At 56.4% G+C, this 12,289-nt stretch overlaps 1 protein-coding gene and 1 pseudogene across 1 annotated transcript in view; both read right to left on the bottom strand.

The window, feature by feature from the left end:
* Positions 1–5,501: 5,501 nt before the first annotated feature.
* Positions 5,502–6,636, bottom strand: LOC129022648 (uncharacterized; annotated as a pseudogene).
* PDXK (pyridoxal kinase) overlaps positions 5,502–12,289 on the bottom strand; it is a 45,146-nt gene continuing 38,358 nt past the window's right edge. Inside the window, exons 10-11 of the mRNA XM_054468926.2 lie at positions 12,012–12,078; positions 5,502–11,834 (exon numbers count right to left, since the gene is read on the bottom strand). Of these exons, the coding sequence (XP_054324901.2) occupies positions 11,722–11,834; positions 12,012–12,078 (180 nt within the window). The 3' untranslated portion in view covers positions 5,502–11,721. The remainder of the gene's footprint in view (positions 11,835–12,011; positions 12,079–12,289) is intronic.

Here is a 12,289-nt window from a genome sequence, read left to right as displayed (position 1 = left end):
GAGCGTGGCCTGTGCCGTTTCCATATGGAAACCTGAGGCAGGGCCCAGGGCAGCACATTTCGGGGCTACAAGTAGGAGATGGGGGAAGAAGGCAAAGGACTCGCGACTCCCACTCAGGGAAGGATCAGCCTCTGTGTTCTGGCTCCAGGAAGGGTGGCACCGAGGCAGGGAGGGTCACAGGGGCATAGCACAGGGTGCCCTCACTCAGAACACTGGGGCACAGAGTGTGCATGGGGGCCCCATCCCCGCAACAAGGGAAAGTGAAGACTGGACCCTCAGAGGCCACACGGTCAGGCCGGCCTCGGGTCGCTGTGCTGCTCCTGAGAGTAACAAGGGCGTGAAGAACTAGATGTCTGGACACATCTGTGTGTGTGCGTGTGTATGCTTGTGTGTCCACAGTGTGCCTGTGCATCCACGTAGTGCGTGTGTCCGTGCATGTGTGTATGCCTGTGCGTCGGCGTCCCCACGTATGTGTGTGCGTTTGCGTGTGCGTGCGTGCATCTGCGTGTGCATGCGTGTGTCTGTGTGCATCTGTGTGTGCATCTGCATGTGTGTGTGTGCCTGTATGTACGCATGTGTTTGCATGTGTGTGCCCGCAAGGCTCCCATGTCGCAGCGAGGGTGGTGAGGAGGCCACACACACAACTGCTCTCTCGGGGCCATGGGTGTGAACTTGGGGCCACCAGCCTTCTGCATCACTTTCACACTGTTCAGAGAAAATCAACCAGGTGGTGTCTGTGTAAACAATCAGCACAGCCGGGTGGACACGTCCTCCCAGTGAGCTCAGGGACCCAGCCTGGCTCTAAGGGAGGCCTATGATGCTGGGTCCGTGGAAGCCAGTTCCAGCTAGGCCATTCATCGTGACCTGTGAGGTCTCGGGAATCCCACCCAACCTCCGAGAGCCTGTAAAAAGGGGGCATCATCCCAGTGTTGCTGGCTCGGCTGCTGACACCTGAGTATGCCCAGTGCACACTGGGTGTGAGCCTGCTCGCACCCCCAGGCCCTCCCCTTTCACAGAAAAATTTCCCGAGCCTGTTCAGTCTGCTCTTCCTTTTGGGGAGGGGGGTCACAAGAGCTCAGGAAATTCACCACTTGCTGGATAAGGCATAATTTTCATGTTATTGAACCCAAAACATTATTTTTTTTTGAGACGTAGTCTCACTCTGTCGCCCAGGCTGGAGTGCAGTGGCACGATCTCAGCTCACTGTAACCTCTGCCTCCGGGGTTCAAGCTATTCTCCTGCCTCAGCATCCCGAGTAGCTGGGATTACAGGCGTGCACCACCACACCCAGCTAGTTTTTGTATTTTTGGTAGAGACAGGTTTTCGCCACGTTGGCCAGGCTGGTTTTAAACTCCTGGCCTCAAGTGATCTGCCTGTGTTGGCCTCCCAAAGTGCTGGGATTACAGGCGTGAGCCACTGTGCCTGGTCCTCAGACCCTCGCTTTGAAGCAGCTGTTGTCTTGGTTTCCAGGGTGTCAGCGGTCCTCTGCCTGGAGCAGCTTCACTGCGATCCATTGACCTCGTGGTCACACGCCTCACGAGGCCTTCTTCTTACGAGTACACCAGGCCCTGGATTTAGGGTCCTCACCTGGGGCGACTGCATTTTATGTAACTAATTACATCCACAAAGACCTCATTTCCAAACAAGGTCACATTCTTTTTTTTTTTTTTTTCAATTGAGATGGGGTCTCACTCTGTCACCCAGGCTGGAGTCCAGTGGTGCAATCTTGGCTTACTGCAGCCTCCGTCCCCCCAACCCCCGCCCAGGCTCAAATGAACCTCCTACCTCAGCCTCCTGAGCAGCTAGGACTACAGGCACGTGCCACCATGCCTGGCTACTTTTTTTATTTGAAATGGAATTTTCGCTCTTGTTGCCCAGGCTGGAGTGCAATGGCACAATCTTGGCTCACTGCAACCTCTGCCTCCCAGGTTCAAGTGATTCTCCTGCCTCAGCCTCCCTAGTAGCTGGGATTACAGGCATGTGCCACCACGCCAGGCTAATTTTTTTTTGTATTTTTAGTAGAGATGGGGTTTTTCCATGTTCGTCAGGCTGGTCTCAAACTCCCAACCTCAGGTGATCTGCCTGCCTCAGCCTCCCAAAGTGCTGGGATTACAGGCGTGAGCCACCATGCCCGGCATCATGCCTGGCTACTTTTTTGTATTTTCAGTGTAGACAGGGTTTCACCATGTTGCCCAGGCTGGTCTTGAACTCCTGAGCTCAAGCAATCCACCCATCTCGGCCTCCCAAAGTCCTGGGATTACAGGCATGAGCCACTGCACCTGGCCTAATAAAGTCACATTCTGAAGTGCAGGGTGGACGTGAGTTTTTGCAGGACATCATTGAATTTGGGGGGGACACCCATCCAGGCTTAGTGTCCTCAACAGTGCTGCCTTTATAATCACAGCCTGAACTGTACCCTTTGAATGGCTGAGTCACATGGAATGAACTGTAACTCAATAAAGCTGTTACCAGAAAAAAACAGAAATAAGAGCCAGAAGTGGTGGCTCACGCCTATAATTCCGGCACTTTGTGAGGCCGAGGAGGGAGGATCACTTGAGCCCAGGAGTTCGAGACCAGCCTGGGAAACATGGCAAGACCTCATCTCTACAAAAAAATTGTTTCATTAGCTGGACGTGGTGGTGCGCCTGTGGCCCAGCTACTCGGGAGCCTGAGGTGGGAGGACTGCTTGAGGCCAATTGCTTGGACAGAGGTTGCTGTGAGCTGAGATCACACCACTGCACTCCAGCCTGGGTGACAGAGTGAAATCCTGTCTGAAAAAAAAATAATAATAGAAATAAGGAAAGAGAAGTGTCTCCCCTCCCTTCCCCCGGCTCTTTGGCAAGGGCACGGGCTTGGTGGGAGCTGGCATGGATGGGGGCATGAGCAGGGCAGTGCGCAGGGGCCCGGGACGGCCTCGTGGAGGTGACGGCTGTTTCAGGGCCGGCCTGAGTCCGCACCTTGTGAGGGAATCTCCTCAATGCGGTAATTTAGGCAGAATTCCAGCTGGGGCGAGGTGGCCTGTAATCCCAGAGGCCTCCGGAAAGTGCAGCCTACCGATGCCGGCCAGGCCCGGCCTGTCCCCACAAGTGTCTTGGAAGGGCCCTACCAGGGTGGAGGACAGGGGTGGCAGCAAACCTTGAAGGTCAGTCCATCCCAGCGAGTGTGTGATAGGTGTTCACTGGGGCCAAAGGAGGACCCCAAGCCCCAGGGAGGTGTTAACAACCGCACTCTGCTGGTGGTGTCCCCAGAGAAGCCCCGAGAGCCTGACTGCCCATCGGGTCCCTTCTCTCCCTTCCCAGCCTCCCTCCCTCTGCCGTCCTCACCCCCATGCCACTGGAGCCCAGCCCCTCTTTCCTAGGAACCCAGATTTGAAGCCCTAAAAGCCAGCATGGCCTCAAGGGCAGCTCCTGGACTTGAGGCCGGCCTTTCCCACCCACCGGGGGAAGAAGGCGCAGCCAGAGTCCTCACAGTGGCTGAGGCTTCAGGGCCGCGCGTGTTTTCTGCTGGATATTTGGCTCAGACCCTCGGAGGGGGAGGTGACTGAGCCAGCACATGCCCCACCCCTGGACACGCCACAGCAGCTCCAGCTTGGAGGCTAACCCACCGTGTTGGCGTCTGATGAACCCCAGTTCTAGGAAGCCCTCTAAGATTTTCAGCTCATCTATTGTTCCTTGTGTAAGGGCAGGTACTTACCCTAAATCCTGCCCTTAGGGCAAATGACTGGGATGCTGTCTGCTTCAATTGTCCAGCACATCCCTTCTGAACCACACAGACCCCTCCCCTATGGTACATAAGCCCTAGGCTTGGGGGTGATGGGTGGGCCCCAGACACAGACATGGCTTCTGTTCCGAAGTCCCTATTAAATGTTTCTGAGAAACTGGATTGGGCAGCTTCTTCTTCTTTTTTTTTTTGAGATGGAGTCTTTGCTCTGTTTCCCAGACTGGAGTGCAGCGGTGTGAACTTGGCTCACTGCAACCTCTGCCTCCGGGGCTCAAGCGATTCTCCTGCCTCAGCCTCCCGAACAGCTGGGATTACAGGCGCCCACCACCACGCTTAGCTAACTTTTGTATTTTTAGTAGAGATGGGGTTTCGCCATGTTGGCCAGGCTGGTCTTTAACTCCTGACCTCGTGATCCACCTGCCTCAGCCTCCCAAAGTGCTGGGATTACAGGGCTGAGCCACTGCACCCAGCCAAGTGCAGCTTCTTTCTTCAGCCTCTCTGCTTCCTTGAACTTTGGGATAGGTCTGCATAGGCCCCCACCGCTGCAGAACATACTCCATCTCTCGTCACCAGACGTGGTGGGCTGAATCACAGCCCTCAAAGAGGTCCACACCTTCATCCTCAGACCCTGTGAATCTGTGACCTTACCTGGCAAAAGGGACTTGCAGGTGGGATTAAATTAAGGTTCCTGAAATGAGAGATGACCCTAAATTATCTAGGTAGGTCCAAAGTCACACAGGATCCTTCTAAGAGAAAGGGCGGAGGTCAGGGTTAGGGAGAGGTGGAAAGATGTGACACTACTGGCTTTGGTGATGGAAGGGGCCATAAGCAAGGGATGCAGGCGCCCTCCAGATGCTAGAAAAGGCAGGAAACGGATTCAGCCCCTCTAAGCCTCCAGGAGGAACCGGCCCTGCTGTTTTTAGACTCTTCTGGCCCCTGCAACTGTAAGAGAACAAATGTGTTCCTTTAAGCCACACAGCTTGTGGAAATTTGTCACGGTGGCCTCAGGACATTTTCATGCCAACCAGGATTAGGCCTGTAGGCCCAGAGTAGCCACTGCAGGGGACAGGAGCAGTGCAGGCATCAGTGTGCTAGACGCGGAGCAAATCCCATAAACAAGGCGGCAGACACCGTGCCCCGGCCGCCCCGTGCGCTCCCCGGTGTGCTCTGTGGTCTGGGGTCTGTGGCTCCTGGTGTTCTCCATGGGGAGGGGCGTCCAGAGGGGGGCCTCATTGGGGAGGGGCTGGTTCTGCAGCCCCTGGTTCCGCCTTCTCCTTGTTCTTGGCACACAGCAACCAGCCTGGCATTGCTGGAGATGGTCTGTGGGTTTATTGCACAGGTGCGCGAGTCAGGGAACACGAGATCTGCCAAGCCAGAGGCACTACCATGTCACCACCCAGGTGTGAAGGAGCCAGGTGGATCCCAGGAGGAGCAGACACCCTTGGCCAACACCCAGAGCTGGGCCTCAGAATCACACAGGGAGGGCGGGGAAGGGAGCCTCCTATCCCTGAGGGCTCTGCCCTGAGAAGTCCTGCAGGAAGCCCAGGCCGGGGCACCCAGGCCAGCCCCCAAGGCAGAGAACAGAGTGCAGGATGGGAGGGGGCCTGCCCGGCAGGCAGGGGCAAGGCATGCTCTTTCCTCTAAGGGAGAGGTTTTTAGGGAGTCAGCTGCCACCATTTCCAGCAGCAACCCCTAGCGTGGCTGGCGGGGTACTGGGTGTTCAGCCAATCACAGGTAGGGAGCTCCTGGGATGGGAAGGAACCATCACACCTCAACACGACCGCCATGAAAATATTTATTTGTGGATATCATACAAGTCAACAGGACCAGCACGAAACAGATGCAGCCTACACAGTGCTGTGGGACCGAGGCTCACAAACATCCACACGGCACACGCAGGGCAGGCCACTCCGGGCAAACGAAGCCACCCCCGAACCTTGCGGAGGCCGCACTCCCTCGGCAGTGGGACCACGGAGGCGACAGGTGCTTTGATGCCTCCGAAGAGCTGAGCTCCATTCCAGGGAGGGACTGGGCTGCGCCGCTGTCCTCCGATTGGTCCAGTTTTGCAATCACCAGATGAAGCTCCAGTTATTCTAAATCAGGAATGATGCAGCCATGAAGTTAAACGCATCCAGAAGGTCACCACACACCTGGCACCCTCCAAGGGCCCACGCGGAGCCAGCTGAGGACTCACGTCCATTCTCCAGAACGTCAGCACCTCTGCCTCCCATCACCAAGAAGGGGCTTCAGACACCTCATGGGGACCTATGACGGCTCGAGCTTGACACAGGTGCTCCCAGCTGCTCGACACGCTTTGAGATGTACTGGAAGGGTCTGCCAGGCCTGCTGAGGCCTCTTTTTGTCCCACCAGCCCTGCACGCACCCTCTTCCTGCCAGGGGCTGGGTCTTGGGTTAGAAAAGTCACTTGAGGCCTTCAGAAGCTGTGACCCAGCTTGCAGCTCAAAATGAGGACAAAGGCGCTTCCATCCAACTTCAGGGAGACGCTGGCTTCGCAGGCCGGTGGGCGAAGCGAGGCCCATGGTTTTACTTAGGACAGGTTTCCCAGGCAGTACCCAGGCCGTGTGGGGGATCCCCAAGCAGAGGCTTAGGATGGCATTCTCCCCTCTGTTTCCACCCACCTATCCGCCAGACACTGGGCTTGCCCTTGCTGTCCGTCCCAGCACTGACGGGCAGGACAGAGATGCATGGGGTGAGTGGCCCTGTGGCTCTGGAAGGCATATCCCACCAGAAATGGGTTTCCTGTTGCACAAAGACCAGAAATGGCCCCGCAGTGAACTGGTGGATGGGAAGAAAGGAGAAGCTGGCATTTGGGGGTGCTGTTCCCACCACAGCCCTGAGGCTGGGGCCCCCCATCAAGGCTTGTCCCAGGCAAGGGTCAGAGATGGAAGGGGACATCTCTTGCTCTGGGACAGGGTCCTGCTTGGCTCAGACAGTGGGAAAACTAAAAACACCTGTTTATTCTGCCAGAATTGAAAGAAAAATTCCAGGAAGAACTTCTTATTAATATAAATTTTTAAGATATTGACCAGTCATCTAAACTTACTCATGAAACTCTGTTTTAAACAAATGAACACACCGTGTTGCAATGAAAGGCAGGAACGTGGTTTTAGACGCTGATTGAAAATCAGTGTCTTCGCGCACTGAGAACAGGAAACATTCTGCTCTGAGAACAAACTGCAGAGTCGACAGGAGACACACATGTGACAGAAAGCCCCCAGCGGGAGAGACTGTGAGCCCTGGTGGGTGATGGGATGCCCGGGCAGTGGCTTGGACACAGCTGTTACGCCACGATGCCTGCTGGGCCCTGCAGGGACAGGGGACACAGGACACACACAGAGCCCTGCCACGCACTGCGGAGCATGGCACAGGCCACACACACTGGCTCTTACCACCTAACAGAGACGAGTCGCACACTGAAAAAAGTCCCCTAGAAGGATGGCTCACGTCCATCCTACCGGGGGGCATGGACGCAAGGACCTGGCCCTAGCTCTGGCCTGGTGGCAACCCCTGCTGGTAGAGGCAGGAGGTGTGCGGCTGGAGTCAGAAACTGAGGTGCTGTCTATAAAAATTCCAAGATTCCGCCGGGTGTGGTGGCTCATGCCTGTAATCCCAGCACTTTGGGAGGCCAAGGCAGGCAGATCACTTGAGGTCAGGAGTTTGAGACCAGCTTGGCCAACATGGTGAAACCCCATCTCTACTAAAAATACAAAACTCAGCTGAACGTGGTGGCGCGTGCCTGTAATCCCAGCTCCTCGGGAGGCTGGGGCAGGAGAACCACTTGAACCTGGGAAGCGGAGTTTGCAGTGAGCCGAGATCACACCATTGCACGCTAGCCTGGGTGTCAGAGCGAGACTCCAACTCAAAAAAAAAAAAAAAAAAAATCCAAGATTCCCACCTCCTTCCACCTGCATATGGCCAGCACCTGCACCTGCCAGGCAGGAACACATGACAGGCCCAGCTCTGCCCAGGGCTACAGGGCCACACAGGCTCAGGCCTCCTCCCCTGTGCTGGGAGTCCGGAGTGGGGATGGTGTCCACCCAGACCCGCCAGGCCAAGCTCCAGGCTTCCCTGGCTTAGGGCTGACAAGACTTCCAGGCAGTGGACTTGGCCTCCCATAGCCACCCTCCCCAGGGCCTGGGGTCCTTCTGGGAGCCCCCTTGGCCCTGGTGATCAGCATCCATCTGAGTGCTCGGCGGACGGACACGGGAGCCACCTCTCCATCAAGTGTCAGCAGAAGCCGCTGGCCTGGCAGTGAGAGGCGGCGCGGAAGGAAAAGGCTCAGCAGGCACATCACTCTGGCAGGCAGAGTGGCACTGGGGGGCCACACAGCTCTCACCTGGACTCAGAAAGCCAGGTCCAAAGTTCTCGTTTCCCTGTCTGCACATAACCTGCTCTGCTCACTCACAAACTCCAGTTCCCCTGCTCTGGGCCCAGGCAGGCGATCCACAAGGAGGGGTGTGTGAAGGAGGCCCATGAGACCAGGCAGGCGGCAGGGGAGAGAGGGAGAGACTCCTGGCTACCCGGGCAGCAGAGTACAGTCCAGCCACACAGTGGGCGCCTCTGATCCCCATAAACATGGACCCTGCTGCCCTGACACAGGTGGCCCCATCGGAGGGCAGGAAGGACAAGGAGAAGAGCTCCAGCTGCCAGAACACTCTCAACCTCCCCTCTTTGCACAGTTAAACTAAAGAGAGAACGAGGCTGCAGCCAGGGCAGGTGGATGGGCAGGGCGGGGAGCTGCTCAAGGCCCAGCAATCTGAAGGCCATCTATACCACCTTCCTTGGCCGGTGCCCTCCCAGGGCCTTGCACCTTGCACCCTACTGTGGGCTCTGCCTTCTCTGACACCAGGCACGAGAGGCCTGAGCTCAACCACATAGCTTTTATTGTCTTAACTCGGGTGGCGGTGGGGACTGTTACCCCAGGGGCTTCGGCCTCCCACCTGGTGCGGGCAACTCTCTTGCCTGGTGATCTCGAGATGGAGACATCCCTCACTTAACTCATCAGTGTGGCTAAGCCAAGCCAGCCTCCGTTCACGGTAAGACCAAACGTTTCAAAACTGGCTCTAACGAGCTTAAGAACAGGACATTAAACAAAGCATCACGCTGCAATTGTTTACATGTATTGGAAAAATAACAGATGCACATAATAACCTTGGCAGGACTAGGCAACAATTTAAAATCGATTTTAAAAAGGATCCTATTGCGGAATTCATCCTTACGGTCTACAACGAGAAGTTTGAAAAACTGGATTAAGAAAGTATTAAAATTCTGTACCCTGACAATAAGCAGGCAATGTTGGACGAATACAGCTCTCACCTTAAAATAAATTCTTCTCATTATTTTGCATGTTATTAACTATAGAAAGTGAAAACAAAGATCAATTCTAATTTGGATCCAAGCCATATGGAAACCCATTGCCAATGCCCATGGTTACCTTCCTGGATGAGAAACTGAAACTCAAGACCACCAGGGGCCTCTGCCCAAGTCATGAGAGACGAACATGCCCGGGTGGAAACGGGCCGTGGACAGGGCAGGCTCCAGCTGCTCCGTGGTGACAGCAGGCAGTCTGGGGAGGGGATGCCAGACTCTGCCCATAGAGGCTGACAATTTCCACAAAAGCCCTGCACCCACAAAGGCACCATCTGCTCTCAGAAACCCCCGATTTCTTTCTCCTTAGTCATGGCCCAGGCCTCTCCTGGCTCGGCTGATACAGCCAAAGAAAACGGAAGAGAAGTTTCAGATTGCGCCAGAGAGCTCAGGATTTATGGGAGGTGCCTGCAGGGACAGCCATTCTCCTAATTCTTGCTTAATGCAGGGAAGTCCAAGAACTAAAGCTGATGTGGGGACTCAGCCTCTGAAACGAGCTCAAAGAACCAAGAATCAAAGCTTGCTCGCCAGGGCACACCACCCGTAACACCCGCTGCACAGGCAGAAGGAGCCCCACACCTGACAGTGCATTCTCATGCTGGGTTTTTCACCAGCTCACAGAAGAGAGACATTTAGGTTCTTTCCCCCATGCTATACATGTTCTTGGTGTTTAAAAAAAAAAAAAAGAAAAGAAAAAGAAAAGCTTTCCTGGTGGCTGGCAATGTGGCACACACCCCAGTCTCCACTTGGCAGTGAGGGTATTTCCAGTTAAACGCCCTACAGAGGGCCAGGTGGTTCTGGTGGATCCCTGCACTCACATACTGGGGAGGCCGCCTCCCCGCCAGGCTCCAGCCACAGACTTCCTCCTTTCTGCTGGTGTGGCGGCGCCCTGCAGGGACCAGTGGCTCTGGGCTGCAAGGGGCCTGCCACCCGTGTCCTCGGAGCCAGGAAACATGGCTGGGAAACCCGTGTCTGACTCACCGGCTGAGGTGGGGTAGGCAGGCGCCCTGATGCACGCTCGTGAAGACATTCAAAACGAACAGAGTGGGAGAGTGGGGGCGGGGGTGGGGGTTCCGTATAAACCTGCATCTTTTCGCTTTAGGGCATTTTTCAACAAAGAACGCACTCCTGGCAAGTGAGTCTTTCTAGAGGACACTGGAATGGCCTCACAGGAGGGTGTGGGCTCCAGGAGGGGCCCGTCTGTGGAGAAGGTAGTGGGGTGGGGGTACCCCTTGGAGAGTCTGCTTCCTAGGGGCCCCATGGGCCCCCACTTCTTGCATCTCCCTATTTCTCTCCAGCCGTGGGTTCCCTGGAGACACAAATCTCTGCACACCCCAGAGCTGGGGTGCAGGGCTGCCGGGGTGTGGCTGAAATCAAGGCAGGCCAGAGACAGGCACTGCCGCCTATAGCTATACCTGGGGGGACCCCAAACTCCGGGCAAAGTGAGGCCAGGGAGGTCACTGCTGAGCAGAGGATGATGGGACTTGTCAGAGCTGGTGCTGTGGCCTCTGCCGCCACCCCAGCCTGCCCAAGGGCCTGGGAGCTGCCCACCCCCACTGTGCCTCACACCCACCTCGGAAGATTGGCAGCTTCCAGGGTGGCCTTTTGCCCCTGGGCATTTGGTGGGGCACAGAACTGAGGTCAGGGGACAAGGGTTAAATGTGCCAGCAGGGGCAGGGGGCAGGCACCCCTGTCCTGTCTACAAATGCTGAGGCTTGATGTGCTGTCACGGGCAGCACGTGGCAAATGCGCAGTGCTCAGCCTGCTGCACCACGGATGAGGGGAGCTTCCACAAGGAACCTGACGGGGTGGTTCTCTGGAGCTTCAAAGCTGCTCTTGGCCCAGCACGGACCTTACTGCTTAGCATCTTCCTCACGTCGCTCAGCGGATTCCTGGAAGATGCCGATGGGTTACAGGAGGTCCCGCGGATACCTGAGAGGTCTGTGGACCGACTTGAATTTGCTGGGGCCTGGGAAGGTCCCTGACGCTGCACCTGTGTGCCTCCGAGCAAGCTCACATCAACCCTCCCATACGGTGAAACAACAGCCTAAGATCTGAAATCCCCAGGGACTAAATGAGCAGCAAAGTAAGAAACAGAAGTTCAAATGCAGGAACAAAGGGGCTATGATCAGAATGACAGTAAAGATACTTGGCAGAATTCTTCCTGACCCGAACCGTTACCATCCGACTCCTTCTCAGAGATGCAAACACAGACGCCACCCAGGCCCAGCCCACGCGCGACACGGCCTCTGTGTGGTAGCGGCAGCCGGGGCTCACTCGAGGCTCCATGCGCAGCAGGCTCAGCCTCACCCACTCACCCTCCCACATGGAACACCCCCGAGATGGCAAACAGGGGCCCGTCTTCCCGGAGGCCCAGGAGCCTTGTGGGGAAGGGAGCCGGGTTTTCAGATCACAAATTTCTGTGACCGCTTTGTTATTTTTCACAAAGCACGACTGGCACATTTCACAATGAAGACCAGCAGATGCCGGACACTCATGAAAGAAAAAAATATCAAGTTTCGGTCATGGCTCTAAGGCAGACGTTACATGTTTTCACAGGGACAAACACGGAGACACCAACGCGCTGCGTGTCACGGGCGAGCGGCGCGGCCCTCACAGCACCGTGGCCTGGACGACGATCTCCGGGTCCTCGATGTCCCTTTTGCTCTGCACCATCCGCAGCTCCAGCTGCATGGGGCTGGGCCTCACTCCTTCCCCGGCCTGGGCTGCGGGGCAGGCAGAGAGCACTGAGTTCCCATTTCAGAGGGGCTCCCGCTGCTGCCCCCACTCCCAAAGGCGAGGCCAGCAGGAGACACTGGTCACACCTTCAAAACCAGCACATGCCAGCTCTCCTCTCCCACCCACTTCAGGAGCCAGGAGCCCACGCAGCCCGGCCGCCCTACCTTTTGCACACTGGATGGTCCTCTGCAGAACATGGTGCAAGGTAGACACGGTCTTCTCACAGGCCACCTGCAGGGAGGAGAGACTTGCTGTGCCCCTGGCCCACTCACAACACCCGACGTGCCCACTGCTGCCAGGAGGGGATTTCCAGTGAACACAAGGGCCGTCCTGCTCTCCGAGCCACTGGGGAGCCGGCTCCGCCAATGCACGTGCTGAACCCTGGAGGACAGGCTGCGGACTGCCCACCACAGAGAGCCCGGAGGGCTGAGCGGATGCCTGG

Source organism: Pongo pygmaeus, chromosome 22 (assembly GCF_028885625.2).
Source record: "Pongo pygmaeus isolate AG05252 chromosome 22, NHGRI_mPonPyg2-v2.0_pri, whole genome shotgun sequence".
In the NCBI taxonomy this organism is placed as follows: Eukaryota; Metazoa; Chordata; class Mammalia; order Primates; family Hominidae; genus Pongo; species Pongo pygmaeus.
Note: the sequence above shows the minus strand (reverse complement) of the source record. Positions and strands in the feature narration are given on the sequence as shown.